Source organism: Neolamprologus multifasciatus, chromosome 9, assembly GCF_963576455.1.
Source record: "Neolamprologus multifasciatus chromosome 9, fNeoMul1.2, whole genome shotgun sequence".
NCBI lineage: Eukaryota > Metazoa > Chordata > Actinopteri > Cichliformes > Cichlidae > Neolamprologus > Neolamprologus multifasciatus.
This window is the reverse complement of record NC_140447.1, coordinates 19,262,933-19,278,741: the sequence shown is the minus strand read 5'-3', so window position 1 is coordinate 19,278,741 and position 15,809 is coordinate 19,262,933. Positions and strand designations below refer to the sequence as shown.

At 42.3% G+C, this 15,809-nt stretch overlaps 2 protein-coding genes across 4 annotated transcripts in view; one reads left to right on the top strand and one right to left on the bottom strand.

Annotated features, from left to right (window-relative positions):
* Nucleotides 1–580: 580 nt before the first annotated feature.
* bdh1 (3-hydroxybutyrate dehydrogenase, type 1) lies at nt 581–6,602 on the top strand. The gene is made up of 5 exons (XM_085172304.1): nt 581–1,426; nt 1,736–1,846; nt 2,854–2,995; nt 3,080–3,232; nt 3,825–6,602. Exons 1-5 carry the CDS (start codon nt 1,214–1,216, stop codon nt 4,289–4,291), a joined length of 1,086 nt encoding a protein of 361 aa, XP_085028430.1. The 5' UTR covers nt 581–1,213; the 3' UTR covers nt 4,292–6,602.
* LOC146511458 (SH2/SH3 adapter protein NCK1-like) overlaps nt 4,672–15,809 on the bottom strand; it is a 28,877-nt gene continuing 17,739 nt past the window's right edge. For all 3 annotated transcript variants that reach the window (XM_085172299.1, XM_085172300.1, XM_085172301.1), the window contains 2 exons: nt 9,605–10,356; nt 4,672–9,512 (listed from right to left, as the gene is read on the bottom strand). In XM_085172299.1, coding sequence (XP_085028425.1) covers nt 9,312–9,512; nt 9,605–10,356 — 953 coding nt within the window. In that variant the 3' untranslated portion in view covers nt 4,672–9,311. The remainder of the gene's footprint in view (nt 9,513–9,604; nt 10,357–15,809) is intronic.

Here is a 15,809-nt window from a genome sequence, read left to right as displayed (position 1 = left end):
CTGCACAGCATGCTCAGATTTGCCTTGTTTGCCAAAGGCTACTTGGGAATGATCTTGTTTATGCAAAAAATACTATTTCATATCTGTCAAACTCTTATCTTTGACATTCTTCATAGATCCAACTACAGAAATGTGAATAAAGGATTTGTTTTTATGGGGTGGCTGTAGCGCAGGTCACCTACTAATCTGAAGGTTGGTGGTTTAATCTCCGTCTGCTCCAGGCTGCATGCTAAATATCCTTGGGCAAAATACTAACCCCAAGTTGCTGAAAGTGTGTGGATGAGAGATAAAAAGCACTTAAACAGAAACAGCTTAGAAAAAAGTGCTTGTGCGACTGGGTGAATGGGGCGAGTTGTGTAAAGTGCTTTGAGTACTTATACATGCATACTTCTATGATAAATTGTCTCTTAGTTGTAGACATCACTGGCTCATCCTTTGAGTTAGGTGCCGTTTCCATTCTTGAATGAAAAACATTCCCCCGAAAATAGTCCAGTACAAGGCTGACCCCCCCCCCCCCTTTTTTTTTTTTTTGTGCATATTAATAAACAAAATAACCCAACAACTACTTTAGCTCTTGCTTTCGAGAAGTCCAATATCAACGATTTGGTAAGCGAGGCCATGCTAAATGAGATATACCCAGGCTTCAAAGTGTGCTTGCTCACTAATGTGTAATGATAAACGAGTCTTTTTATATACCTTTATTAAGCAAGGGAGAAATCTCTTCAAAGCAAATATGTTTTATGTCAAGAAACTTCCCTCCGTGTTACTTCCGGTTCCGTCTCAATCCCGATGATGGCCAAATAAGTGTCCTGTTTTTAGAAACGGAGCATTGACATGTAAAATATTAACGTAAAGCATAAAAACACACCTCATGGTGACTTTGCAGTGAGAGCTTACTCCTGATACATAATGGCTGGACAGTGCTTAAGTCGGGGGCTTGTTCGTGGATCTCGGCCCGAAGTTGGTTCGAGCGACACTTAACAGCTCGCCACACGACACCACACGATATAATGGTTACTTGGCGACGTCGGTTAGCCGAAAACACCTGCAACCGGATGCTTTGCGGCTACTTTTGCGGTTACACATTACAACAGGGGACTTCCCTATCCCCTTCTCTATCGCTGCAGTGATACAGGGGGCGTGCCGCCTGCCCGTGGTGACGGCTGTAAAGCGGACCGCTAAGCCAGGAAAGCAAACACACCATTCCGTCAAGATGGCCTCGCTGCCCGCGCTCCGAGCGGTACTCCTGGTGGCTCTTTCGGTTTTCCTCACGGTGGTTCTGGGTTTTGGACTCCCTGCTCTGCTCAACGCGTTCATGAGGATGCTGGGGTTGCCAGAGACGAGCGTGACCGAGTGCATAGTTGCACTGTACGCAGTTTTTGTGCTGTACGTGGCGACGCCTCGAATTCCAAGAGGACTGGTGGAGGTAATGTCACAACAAACACGGGGATTAATCGCTGGTTTGCATTTTATCATGCAAAACATTGAAATGGAACACAGATGTCAGTGAAACATTGTAAAATGCAAAATTAAGCCTTGTAACTCGCAGAAAATCCTTTACAAGATACGCTACAGTAATGTGGGGTGGGCAATATAAGTTTTTGTTTATACTGTAACAAACTGTAGTTTGCATTCACTTCGAAATATGCGTGTTTTTGTAAGCATTTTTTCTCTAATTTGCATATAATGTTAATTGTGTGTTTTGGGGGAAACTGTACTGTACCCATCTCTGTAGGTGAAAGGGAAAGCCGTGCTTATTACAGGCTGTGACACTGGATTTGGTTACGCTCTTGCCAAACATCTGCACAAACTTGGCTTTACAGTCTTTGCCGGATGTCTTCTCAAGGTAAGGATGTTGCTCATCGAGTCTGCATTTTTCCCTGATTTGCAAACAGGAAGTGAGCAAAACGTTTTCCAGAAAATCTCCCATTCCAAGGAAGATGTGGTATCGATTGCACAGCTTAGCTGGGAATCAAGAACAACATGGCCACAAATCCCACCCACATGAAAATCAGAATGATCATTCCCTACCTATGTCCTTCGGGAGACCTGTTTTCACACTGTAAATACCCCTTTTTCAGCCCGACCTCCACTCTGCTTCCTGAGTTTAAAAAAAACTGATTGAAACGTGCTTTTAAGATAAGATATCCTAAACTTATCTCAAAACCGATGTCGGCAAATTCAGCCTTTGAAAAAATGGGCGCTTCTTTAGTTGTGACCTCTGAACTTTTGTGGGATGAGTAAAATAATAATAATAAACTTCATCCACAGAGCATTGTTTTACATGTGTGGCACAAAGTGATTTACTTAAGGAACAAACGAGCCGATGATAACATCAAGCACAAGAATGATAAGCATAACAGTACAGTGTAAAATGGCATGTCAGCAACAGCATGTTAGTGTTCTAGTAGAAAATTAAAAACCAAAATGGATCATTAATGGGCTCTTCAATAAATGTCTGAACAGGGGATTTAAGACTCTGCTGACCTTTATTTTATTTTTTTGCTTATTTCATACCTTCAGGGCTCTTTGCCACGTTTATTTTTCACTTGTGCATAACAAACAGATAATAATTCTTTGAGCTGACAGTAACCCAGATATTCACTTGTCACAACCAAGGTATGCAGAGGAGCATCTCTGCTTGTACAGTTTGTCATACCTTGAAACAGATGGGCTACAGCAGCAGAAAGCCAAACCAGGTACCACTCCTGTCCGCCAAGAACTGGAAAAAACGTTTATACTGAAGGCACAAAAAGGTTTTGATGCTCTTGTTCTTGTTAAAAGCACTGAAGCTGATTGAACTGAGACCTCTTATGCTGAGGCCGTGAGTTTAACTAATGTCCCCGCTTACAGGATAAAGGTGGAGACGGTGCAAAGGAGCTTGAGGAACTTCATTCGGATCGAATGAAGGTTGTGCAGCTGGACGTGTGCAATGAAGAGCAGGTGAACAAGGCAGTGGACCACATCAAAGAGATCCTGGGTGAATCTGAAGCGGGTAGGTCGCTCGGTAATCAAATAGATCCCACATCAAGTCGACTTTACTCATACATTTCACTCTCTCTGACTTTCTGCTGCCCAGTTCTCTGGGCTGTAGTGAATAATGCTGGTGTGTCAACGTTTGGAGAGGTCGAATTTACCTCCATGGACACCTACAAGCACGTGTCAGAGGTCAACTTGTGGGGCACCATCAGGGTTACTAAAGCTGTTTTGCCATTAATCCGCAGGGCGAAGGGTAAGCTGCATTTTTTTTTTCCTCCACTCTGTGACATATAAACAGGAATCAGTTACAGTGTCCAAAATAACGGTGCCAAAGTGCAAAAATCTGAAAGATACATCCGCCTTTGAGTGAGCTGTGAATTCAAACAAGGCTGGAAGTGAAAGAACATATTAACACATTATATAACCTTTGTTATATAAATCCTTCAATGCTGATAAGCATATTTGCACTGAACATTCCTGAAAGTGGTTTCAAGTATTAAGAACCACAATTATAAATGAATAAATATATAGAAACATTACTATAAAATAGGAATAAATTGTGTTTCGATTTAGCTGTGCTGAAGAAAAAAGAAAACTTCGCAGACGCTAACAGAACAGCAGCTCTGTTAACAAGTGTGTTATGAGTGACTGTTCAAGAAACAGTAAGGGGCCGTTATTTGCTGAGCTAAGCAAATAGCCAAGAAATGTTCCTAAACACATCTGAACTCTGGACCTGCAAGCTTAGCAGCTTTAAAAGTGCACTAAAGGCTCTTAATTCACTTTTAAATTATGATGCATTTATTTGGAGAATCTAAAATCTGTCCCCTTGTATCTCTTGACCACAGGCCGTGTCGTGAACGTGGCCAGCATGTATGGAAGGATGGGCAACATCATGAGGTCACCGTACTGCATTTCCAAATACGGCGTGGAAGCCTTTTCTGACTGCCTCCGCTACGAGATGAAAGCGTGGGGCGTAAAAGTGTCCGTAATCGAACCGGGCAACTTTATTGTGGCCACTGGCATCTTGACCCGCGACATCGTGGCTACCACGGCCAATAAGCTGTGGAGCAAGGCGCCCTCGGAGGTGAAGGAGGATTATGGGAAGACCCACTTCGAGCAGAACATGGCTCTGATGCGCTCTTATTGCAGCAGCGGGCAGAAGGATACGGTCTCCGTGCTGGATGACATCACCGACGCCATCATGTCCAAGCGTCCTCACACGCGCTACAACCCCATGGAGCCGCACTGGTGGATCAGAATGCAGGTGATGACCCACCTGCCGGGTGCCATATCTGACCTCCTTTACTTCTAGAAGAGAAGCCGTTCCTGTGTTTAGCTCACCCTGAGAATCAGATAGTGTGATATTCTTCAGCTAGGTAGCAGTTACACAGATCTACAGACTTAGTGGGGTTCCTGCCATTTGGCCCTCAGCACTTAAAATCATCTAATGATCAATCAAGCCTTAACAATATATACATATATATATATATTTAAAAAAAAAAAGGTTTTGTAAATTGTAAGTAAATTATTGCACTTTGCTTTTCATGTGTCTGGCAAGAAGCATAACTTTATCTATACAGATATTCTCTGTTGAGTAGTAACTACTTTGTGTTTGGTATCAGCAGAGCCAAAATCTACTCATAGCTATAAGCGCTGCATCCTTATCCCGTGCTGTGGTAAAAAATCTTTAAAAAAAAAAAAGTTTCTCCTTCTAGCTCTAAATATTTTTTCCCAAAAACTTGTAACGTTTTGCCTTATGGGAATCTTGTGGGGCCACCCCATTGGCACGAGGACCAATGCTGGCTCAGGAGAAAGCTCCTGCTGCTCTTCTATAGCAGACAGTGGAAAAAACCAGGGTCAGCTACTGTAGGACCATGGTGAGATTTTGGCCTGGCTCGGTCCGACGTTGCGTAACAACAGCACAATCACACTTTGTCTCTCGTGCTCCAAACCATCCTGCATGAAGGGGTTTTGGAGCACGTCAGCACCGAGGTCTTTTGATGTGATAAATGGGTACGCTGGACTGAAAAAGCCCCCCCCCCCTCCCCCCTCCCCCTTGTAACCTCCCCTCGCCTCTCTGATGACAAAGTATTTTGTATATGGAATGATCCAAATTAAAAGAGTATTATATTTTAAAATATTACAAGCATGGTGTCCTTTTTTTCCCACCCCCACCAAAATAAGTACGAAAGACTTTCTTTTAATATTGGTTTGGGTTGTTAGGACTAAATGTAATGTTACTATAGACCACCAGGTGGCAGGAATGAATCATTTAAAAATCCCACAGCTTTCCTCATGCAATAGTGTACTGCCGTTTAAGCTGTAACCACACTGCGCTGGGTCATACAGTTTGTGGCTTCATACATCACCTGTTTTGTCCCAGACTGAGCAAACGACAAGATTAAAAACAGACGGGATCATTTTTATGCTGTTTATTACGTCTTTTGAACACTCTAATAGACTCTTCTAAATTATTACACCTGAAGACAATCTCCCCTCCATAAAAACAGTATTAAGAGCATGACATTAAATTTTCACAGCACTGCCTTTATCATCCGTTTTCTTCACTCTCGTACAGGGAGGGGGAGGGAAAGAAAAAGAGGGGAAAAAAAAAAAAAAGCATTGTGAGTTAAAGACCACCATAGAAATGTAAGCAGCACAAAGCACCAAAGATTTAACACCAGAGCCACTTGTTCTGAATATTATCAAGAAATCCATGAAAATAATAATAATAATAAAAAAAAATGATCTCAGGCTAGTTGAGCAGTCAGGAAGAAGCTTCTGCTGCGCTGTAGTTTTCCATCTTTAATAGTTTGATAGACAATCTCTTGATAATATCAGTCACAACTGACTTCAGCGTTTCTTTTTCTGCAGATTTCAAACCATTTTCTGTACAGCTCCGAGGCTCTGCTCATGCGGCCTCCATTCTTGTAAAGTGAGAAAGATCCCATTAACGATATCTAAGCATGGAGATACTGTAGTTCTGCGTTGGAATATCAAGTAAAACATTTAGGTACTCAGGATTTTTTTGCTTTTTTTTTCCATATTTAAGTGGCTAAACTGGAAAAGTGGATGTCTTAACACTAGTTTTACATACAGACATTTAAAAAAAACAAACTATATCCTTAGAAACCGTGACAGTTTCTCACAACCAACAATAATGTGATACCGTTACTTGAGGTGCTCATACATGGAGATTCAGGTCATGATTATATCACACCTGGTGTTACGTTTCTGAATGAACATCAGCACATAGTTTCATACTGTACAATGTAGGCATTCACTTATGTTATACTTGATTAAAATCAGCTACGGTAAGGTCACTTGAAACTACACACAATATCAACTAATGGGCATTTTATGCAGGAGATTTAAAAAGAAAAAAAAAAGTCAGACAATGACATTTTCAGCCTGCGTCACCAGAAAATGCTCTTCCCTATAAGGAAGGACATCCCAAAACATCGCTCACTAATCACTTAACTGACGCGCATGCAAAGCTTTAACCAAATACGTTGCAGTGGAGAAGTAGAAAGCACAGGATAAAGACATAAGAATAAAAGAAGGTTTGGGGGGAGCAGTTACTAAACCTTTGGTAGACCAAAAAAATAAAAAATAAATAAAAATTTGTGAAGGCACATTTTTAAATCCCTTCCTCAATTCTTCAAACTGGGGCACGTTGCGTTGGCGTTGCGTAATATTGCAGGATGCTTACAGAACTGAACGTTAGGGAGGGCATTTTTGCCAGGACTGATTCAAAGTGTAGGGAAATGCTGTTTCACGTAGAGCAAAACGGCAGCTGTACAACAAACAGCCACTGATCTGGGTGTAATAAAGGAAATGTGACAGAATTTATATGACCCACATACTGATCTAGTGACTGAAAATGAAGCACAAACAGGCACTAATTGTCCCTTTAACATCGTGACATAAAAATAGTTTGGGACCCAAAAAACCAAAATCGCTCAAGCCATGCTGACACTTTAAACCACACATTCAGAAATCCCTCCAGAAGCCGTGCACTCCTGGAATGTTTTTTTTCTTTTCCCGCCTTAAACGTTTAAATAAGACATAATCCGACTTCAATTCAGATTTCAAGTGGTGCAGTGCAGGTTTAAAATTGGCGCTTGCACTTTTCACCCATCATAAACCAAACTGAAAGCCGATTGTTTCACTGTTTATAATTCATCTTATACAAGTCCAGGACAGAGGAAAGTCTGCTCACAGCTCTCTGTGTGAATAGCTCAGTCAATCACCTGGGGAATGGAGGGAGGGAAAAAAAGGTTCACACCCATGTTTTGTGTTCTTTGTGGCATGACTGAATTTTCTTTTTTCATGCTTGGATTAACTAGACCTCCAGAACCCTCCCATCTCAACTCCTTTAGTCTCTGCTATGATATAGCAACAATTTCCCTGCCTGGGTGTGCGATTCCAGATACTCTTATCCAATGGAAAAAAGTCTCAGTCTCCTCCTTTGCTCCTGATTCACCTCTTTTTCTTTTAAATGTCCGTTTTCCCCCTTTCCTCCTCCTTCCTCTCTCTCCCTGTACTCTGGTCCAACTGGCCACAGCTGGAGAACTCATCATCGCAGGCATCGTGATCATCATCATCGTGATCGGCGTCTCCCGGAGCACACTGCTGAAGCGGCTCCCCGCCAACACTGCTGCAGCTTTGATTGCAGGCAGCACGCAGCGGCACTAGCTGCCGCACAACATTCAACTACTTGGTCCACTTTCACTCAAAAACAGCCATTCACTAGAAGTCCTTCACTGTAAATATAAACCATGTGTGCTGCTGAAAGCATTCAGACATACGGACATTGAACATACATTTGGTAAAACCAGCTTAATGTCCCAAAGTTTGACTGCATGTACATTTAAAGCAGCTCTTAGGATACATTAATCAAAAGAAAACAAGCACTTTCTTAATCATTTCTCCAGCATAAGGAATTGTTCTCCGACAACCCCAGTGCTGGCTTAAGCTCGACGTGTACGCTTTGCAACCACACAAACGCGACCCCTGGGTAACCCTCAACTCCTCCATTCCCTCCAGTGATCACCAATTCAGGGAGCAGTGACATCATCCCTCCCAGCCCTCCATTTCTCCTCAGAGCTCCGGCAAACCAGCACTGTATATATTTTTGGAAGCCGCGCAGCTCACCCTGGCTCACCTCACTGCCGTCCATCTCCATCCCCTTTGGCAACACCGAAGACACATCTGCTGTCACCCACACACTGGGCCGGGGGTGGAGGAGAGACCCAGGAGGGAAAAATACTTTGAGTCTTCACATGACCTTTATATGCAAAGATAAACTCCCCGTCACCCCTGTGGACTGTCTCTCCCTCTCCTGTCGGAGCTAGGCGGAAGGTGTTAGGACACTATTCGGTTTGTGCGCGTCCATGCAAAGTTAGAGGATTTAAAATCCCTATCTACGCTGCCTCGGTTTTGTAACATTCACGTGATACAGATACAGCAATATGTGAGACAAGCAATACTGTTGTACAAAGGAAGACCACTATATAGAGAGTTTGACCTTTTACAATAAGAGAAAACCTTGAAATCCTTAAGAAAAAAAGAAAAAAAAAGAAAATGCACAGTGTGATATTCCAATCTCTACAACATTGATCATTACAGAATTGTATCAATAAATATATTTTGGTCACTTCATTTTTATTCGGGATTAGCAGAAGTTGTGTATTAGTTTGTCCACAGCCACAAACAGCGCCTTAAGACAGACAAAAAGAAATAAGCTGAAATGTAGATCTATAGGCTCGGCTCGGCTCTCAAGTTCGCTAACATCTGAAAGAAAATGCCTCAGTCAGGTGTTGGTTGTATAATGTGTAAAGTTAAAAAAAAAAAAAAAAAAAAAAAAAAAAAAAAAAAAAAAATCACATTTTTAAAAGAAACCGTTAAAAAGATTATATATTATCAACAACATCAACAACAAAAAAGGAAAAGAAAACTAAATGCAATAGATATCAAGGTGGAAATAACCATAGCATTGCCTATGACCTAACACATCTGGATAATTTAAAATAGGCAACCAAGAGGTCTGTAGTTACTCTCAGGAGTCCACCTTCTTGCCATCTCCCTCCTCAATGTCTCTCCCATGCTTTTTTCCCCCACACCTCCTCTTGGAATGCTCACAAATCTGTGACAAATCACATATCATTTAAGTCCTGATGATGTGTTAAGTCTTCAGGCTTGGAGCTGAAATGTTAGTGTGTGTTCTTGTGTAAGTATCTGTATTATATGTTGATGAAAATAATGTGTAGAGGTGTGTGTGTGTGTGTGTGTGTGTGTGTGTGCGTGCATCACTGTGTGAGACAGATGGATCAGGAAGCAGCCAGGGCTTTAATCAGGTACAGTTTGTCTCCCTGCTCACTGGTGAAGATGGGGGCCTTTTTGTAGTGTTCAACAAGCTCTTCCATAGAGTTGAACTTGCGCTGTCCGATGCAGTAAAGGTTTTCCTTCAGCTGCACTTTGAAATGCTTGTTCTTGCTCTGCGCCTTCAGGGAGATGGAAAAGTCGTTTGGCTAAAAATGAAAAGAGAACCGGGGTTACTAACAGTGTTTCAAAGCACTGACACATAACAAGATAAACCAAGGAGAAGGTGGAGGCTACTGACCGATGACTCGCTGTCTCGGATGAGGAAGTCTCCCTCTGTGCCTCTTTGATTGAGCGCCACCTCTGCCTGGTGGCGCGTCACCTTTCCGTAGTACCACTCCTTCCCCGCAAAACGCCCGCTGCCTGATGGCAAGATGTAGTCGCACTCGGGTGTGGGCGGCCCAGCGAGCCCCGCTTGCGGATTATGGGAGGTGGAGTCCAGCACAGTGACGTAGTTCTTGGGCACCAAGCCCAGCTGTCCATCCGCTTTGCGGCACTTCCACCACTCCGGGTCGTTCTCAGGCTTCTCCACCACCTCCATTACCTCGCCCTTCTCAAAGTTCAGTTCCTCGTCGTTGCCTGAGCTGAACGGGTAGAGCGCCTGAACTGTGTGCAGCACTCTGTTTCCGTTCGCTGTGATGTTCACCACCGCAGCCAGTTTCTCTGTCAGCGATCCGGCAGGGTCGAGTCCGCCCATACCCCCTCCCCCCGCCGTCCCATCCACGTCCTCCGTCACATAGTTGGACGGAAACCAGCCTGACCGTCCGTTGTAGCTACCGCGCCACCAGCCGTCGCTGCACTTCTCCATCACCACCACACGTGTTCCCTTCACCAGAGACAGCTCATCCTCACGCTCTGCTGTGTAGCTGAACTTGACCAGGGCGGGAAGGTTGAGGTCATACAGCCTCTCTCCGTTATCTGCATTCATATCTGGGTCAGCATTAGGGGCTGGATCTCTCATACCCCCCTTTCTGCTCTTCACTTTCCCAATTCCTAAAAAAAAAAATATGACGAATATAGTAAAGATGTTGGCGTTTGCAGGGGAATCATTATCGTCATTCATATTAAAATTGAACCCAGTGAATTCGATCAGAATCTGAAAAGCAGCCGAGACATGCTTATTTGTCTACATTCAAATTTAAAAGTCATCATTTCAATTAAAACAAAAAAGGCCAGTTCTTTGGAATTTTATTTTCCCCGTAATGGTGAGGAACAAGTCTGGAATTAAAAAACAAACAAACACAAAAAACCAAAACTGCACACACTTCCCATTATAAACATGAAAATTTAAGGCAGGAAGAAAAAATCCCAGACAAATACCAGGGAGCAATAATAAGCATTATGGGCTGGGTGGGTGAGCGGGTGGGTAAGCAGGGCTAAACATCATTCCTTTTCAACATTACATTCCCCTAACCCCCCGCTCCACAGTCCAAATCCAAATACATTCTTGGGGATTAGGCCTAGGTGCTGAGGAAACAAGGAAAAAAAATGCAATGCTGGTGTGCTGGGGGGAAAAAAGTGAGTGGGATGAAAACTTGTTTTGGCATGGACCTATAAACTCTGTGGAAACTAGAAAGAAAGTAAACTGCTGCTATCCAACAGTGGTTAAAAAAAAAAAAAAAAAAAACAACAACTAATACTATTTCATTGCTGCTAATCACATTGAACTAATCACCTGCAGCTTGATACAAAAAACAAAAAAAACTCAGCAGGAGCATTAGAAATATGACGCACAGGGCAGGTAACAATTCTGCAAACTGTGAGCACTGCAAAGAATTCATGAGGAAGGTAAAAATAAAAAAAAAATCAATGCAATGCTGTATGTCATGTGAGGACAGATAAACAATAGAACAGAAAGTTAAAGATCTTTCTACACTGCAACTGCACTGGATCCACTTTGAATACATTTGCACTAAAAACATGTTAGAAATTGTACTTATTTTTCCAAAGAAATCTCTGTAGGCCACTTCTGATCTTGTGTAACTGAAAGTCATCGTCTTCAGAATGTACTGGTACTTATTTACATGTATATAAAAGCAACATGTCATATATATTTTAATGGGTCATTTTGCAATGTATATTACTAGTCTGTCCCAGCTGAGATTAAACTGGGCTATATTTTACCTATACAATCAAAGGCTTTTGACTTCCTTGTTCTAGAGTGCTCTTCCCAGTCTCTACCCAGCACCATCACTCTCCAAACACCCCCTCAACCTGACCGGTGTGAGATGATAAGGAGCATATTCATCAACGTGTTATCAACTGTGGGCTATCAGCAAACTAGCTATTCCTTTCTGTATTTGATGCCAACCTAGCCCACACACATTTCCAAAGGTAACCACTGGCAAAAGGGCAACTTTTATCAAACATCCAGTCAATCTTTCTCCTCGTCTCAAGACCTACATCACTGATAAACGCCCAGAGGCTAACGGTAGAACAGTCACCATGCCCGTGAACCTTTTTCCCAGCTTGTGAATTCCTAAGGCAATTGTTTCAATCAGCAAGAATTTCCACCCGGCAGCCATTTTGCTACTTAAACAAACCCCACGTGACGTTACTGTAATCATGACACATCTATGCTCTAACCGATGATGTGACAGTAAACCAGACTGAAGCTAAAACTAACCAGACACTGATATCAGATAGAGCAAGCAGACGAGAGACCCTATTCCTGATTACGTCTGCAAAGCTATTGCTTGCACAATCAAAAGACAGCTGGGTGAAATTATATACTAAGGCAGGGTGTAGTCTCCAGGACGGAGTGGGGAACGTGACTAATGTGTCACAACGCCATACTGAATATCCTTTACCACACATAAATTGCTACTGAAAGGTGTCTCTGACTCAAGGAGAGCAGACAAATTTCACGGTAGTGCTCAGAGTCCAACGTCAAATTGCTTCCAGGTAGACCCTGTTATTAGTCACACCACTGTACATAACTACAGACTCCAGACAGGGTGTTAAGAGCTGATGTCTGTAGGTGGAGGTTAAGTGCTGCGCAGATGCTAGTTATGCATCTGTGCAGTCTTTAGGACTTGAAGGCAAAATGTCAAACAACAACAACAACAACAAAAAAATGTTTTTTCTTACAAAAAACAAATGTTTCCACAGCATAAATCCACTAGTAAAAGTTTTTAAATATGCATAAATATCACAGACCAAAATCTAGATTTCCAACAGCCAAAGCATCTGCAATTCTTGGAAACAAACAAACAAACAAACAAACAAACAAAGAGTGATTATGCAGGTGCAGGCTCCGGGGTGTGCCTTTGCACAGTTGGAAATGGCCTAGTTAGCTCCATACAAGGGTTAAAGGTGAACTCTGTATAAATAATGCGTCTTTTACCTCCGACTGACACCGGAGACAACTTATTTTTGAGAGTTTTTATCGCTTTGGCCAGCCAACAGTCCTTATCAGTGTCCCTGTCACAGTTTTTATTTGGCACTTCCTGCTCCGCTCACTTGAACACTTTGCATTAAAAAAACATGGAGCCACTAAATTTGATTAGATGCTCAATCTGTAGTAGTAGGAAGTTCAGATTTGCCTGTATGGCTACAGGCAGACAATACCAGAAGACAAAAGGCTGTTATTGAGGGCACCTGCTTCTCTAAGGGCCCATCTGTAATGCTGCTGTAGGTCGATTACAAAAATGTATGTGGCTATGTAGAATAGGGCTCTGAGCACAATCTCTGGACCATTTATTATGTTGAATTCAAGGTATGTGCAGAGTAGTAAAGGCACAGTAACAAGCACGTACACGTGGTAACAGCAAACAAACAACAAACAAAGTGTGTAGAGGCATTTTCAAACCTGTAGAAATTCCAGATTATCATGGCACAGATAAGAGGTAGCTGGGTTTAGTGTCTTTTTTATGAAGTAATGGTAACACATTACATAATGTACGTACGTACGTTAGGGCAGTAAGAGGACAGTCTGAGGTTAAGCACTGCTGGATTATATGAGGGCTGAAGCTGGAAATCTTTCATCTGACCAACAGCCCACTGCAACAACTAGTAATGAAAACTTTGCCACAAAATGACCCACATGACGAGAAGCAGAATCCTTCAACTGCAGACATGAGACAGAGTAAAGCAGCGATGAATCTTAAAACCCCAAAACAAGTCAGTGCTTTCACCTCTGGTTCCCTGTGAAAAATCAATGACTGCTGAAATACAGCTCGTGTTTACCGCAAGCTTCAGACAAACTGTTTTACTATAGGAAATATTTTAGAACTCACGAGTCGCTAATTGAGGTTACAGAAAGTCTCAAAGCCATTTAACACAATCACTTCGAACACAAGACCTCACCGATTGTGCCGTCATTCAGCTGCAGTGGAGTTTATGACCTCAAATTTGGATTTTCTTTTTGGCAACAGCATTTACACAAATGCCATTTGCCAAAGAAAAATTCTCCATATTTTATGCAATAATCCAAAAGCCTATTGAAACACCTATTGGTTTTATTTCTCGTGGGACAACGTCCCAGCTGGCCTACAAAAAGAAAACGGTGTTTTTGACTACAGATAAATGTACACTGAAAAAAGCAGATTTAAATGTAGAAAGCTAAAAATAAACACCATCTCACCACCTACAGAGCAGTTTCCGCTCATTGCTGACACCTGAACTTAACCCAAAATTCTGCCCTCACGGTGCACATGTACATGCAGTGTGGGATTTTCAGCTTCCCCAGAAACCCACAAACCCCACCGTTACTCTATTGCTACCAGAAAAAGGATAACAAGAGAAATGAAAAAGAACTTTGCTTTGGAAATTTTTCTCTCATTTGACGTCACATGCTTTTTCCTGTGCATTTCCTTAGAGGAGGACACAGAGGAAGGAACTCATATTGCAACAGATGGCAGTAAATAACAATGATTAAGACCATGACATCAGTTGGTAACCACCTCTGAAACAGTTGCTTTTTTGGGGGTTTATAGATGAGGTACACTCAGCAGGAGGAGAAGAAAGTGCTGGGGAGTTTGCTCAGCTACCAGTGGTAGACAGGAACTAGTTTTGTTTTTCAACTGTGGCCTCCCTACACTGGCTGGCTGTCCCATTGTCTGCTAGGACCCTTTCGACCTCCTGGCTTCCCTCCATTTCACGACTCTTCCTCTGCGGACGACAACACCCCGCGTCAGGCTGTCTGACAGTGCCTGAACACACTCCTGCTTTGGCATTTTGAGTCCTCCTGCTCTAATCACAGTCATATTCTCAACTGCACTTCTGCTCATGTTCCCTAAATTATCACGCAAACTACACTTATGTCATGTGGTGACAACACAGAGCCTCAGAAAGTGCTCCATACATTCACAGCAATGCAAACTCAGACAATATATGTACCGCAAAACAGCCACGCACAGTCGTATGGTTTGTGTGCCAAATATAATGACAGCCATGTGTAGTTCAAAAATCAAACAAGCTAAAGGAAAGACACACAAGAGTGAGTTGGCTGTTCTTCAGTGGAGACGACCGGGGCTACCTTTTAAGACTACAGCTTCAATAAAGCTGCCAACATGGTTGAAACGCAGGAAACGTGCAAACTTCTTTCAACTTCAGCTGTTCGAGACATCAAAAGCAAGCAGGCAGCCATCGAAATCTGTGACGGAGCAGCGCTCAGAGAGAAATACTCCTGTGTTCTTTATGCATCTGGACAGCACACCGCTACAGTCAGGCGCTACAGGAAAATTATTTGGTTAACATATGTAATCACAAAAACCCCCAAAACAAAACAGAAAACTGCACAGTAACTTTAAAACTTGTTTTCACTTTCTCTTCACCTTTATTCAGGTGACCTAAATTTAAATTGCATTTTGCTGATGCTGTAAATCATAAGTGCTCCCCCCCCCCCCCCCCCCCAATACAAACACATCAGTTCAATTAAAAAGAAAATAAAAAGATTTCCATAACCACTTTCTTTTACATGATTGCTATTTGGACATGCCAATAAAGCGACGAGTGTCATGATACTGGCATGCTGCACAAACAAACAATAGATATCAAATTGTGGGCAGCAAGCAGGGGGGCAAAGAGACGCTCTACTGAGAGCTAATATTTATATTCCTTCAGCCACCAGTTTGTCAAAATGATGCTGAGTAACAGCAAAGTCTAAAACAAAACTTTTTCTATGTGCCAACCCCCCCTGCATTTTAACTAAACCAAATAAGTAACTCACAATACATATACAGTCAGGTTTACTTGTTCCTTTTGGATTTCTGAGTTTTGGATTATCATAAACAAACACTTTAAGTGACCATGAAGGTCCAGGATCTTTTGACTGTACTCTACAGACCAAATTGTGGTTATTCACTGGGAAAATAATCAGTATATTATTCTATAATAAAAGCAATCATCTGTAGTAGACAATATAATTCAATTGACAAGGCGGGGGAGGGCGTTGTTAATGTCAGCAATGGTTCAACAGGTCCAGACCCTCGCTCACTTCCTCT

Bases quoted from the DNA above. Each gene is read 5' to 3' on its own strand.
- bdh1 (XM_085172304.1), top strand. From the start codon at position 1,214: ATGGCCTCGCTGCCCGCGCTCCGAGCGGTACTCCTGGTGGCTCTTTCG. The intron at 1,427-1,735 runs GTAATGTCACAA...CCATCTCTGTAG, and splicing joins TTCCAAGAGGACTGGTGGAG to GTGAAAGGGAAAGCCGTGCT. The intron at 2,996-3,079 runs GTAGGTCGCTCG...TCTGCTGCCCAG, and splicing joins CCTGGGTGAATCTGAAGCGG to TTCTCTGGGCTGTAGTGAAT.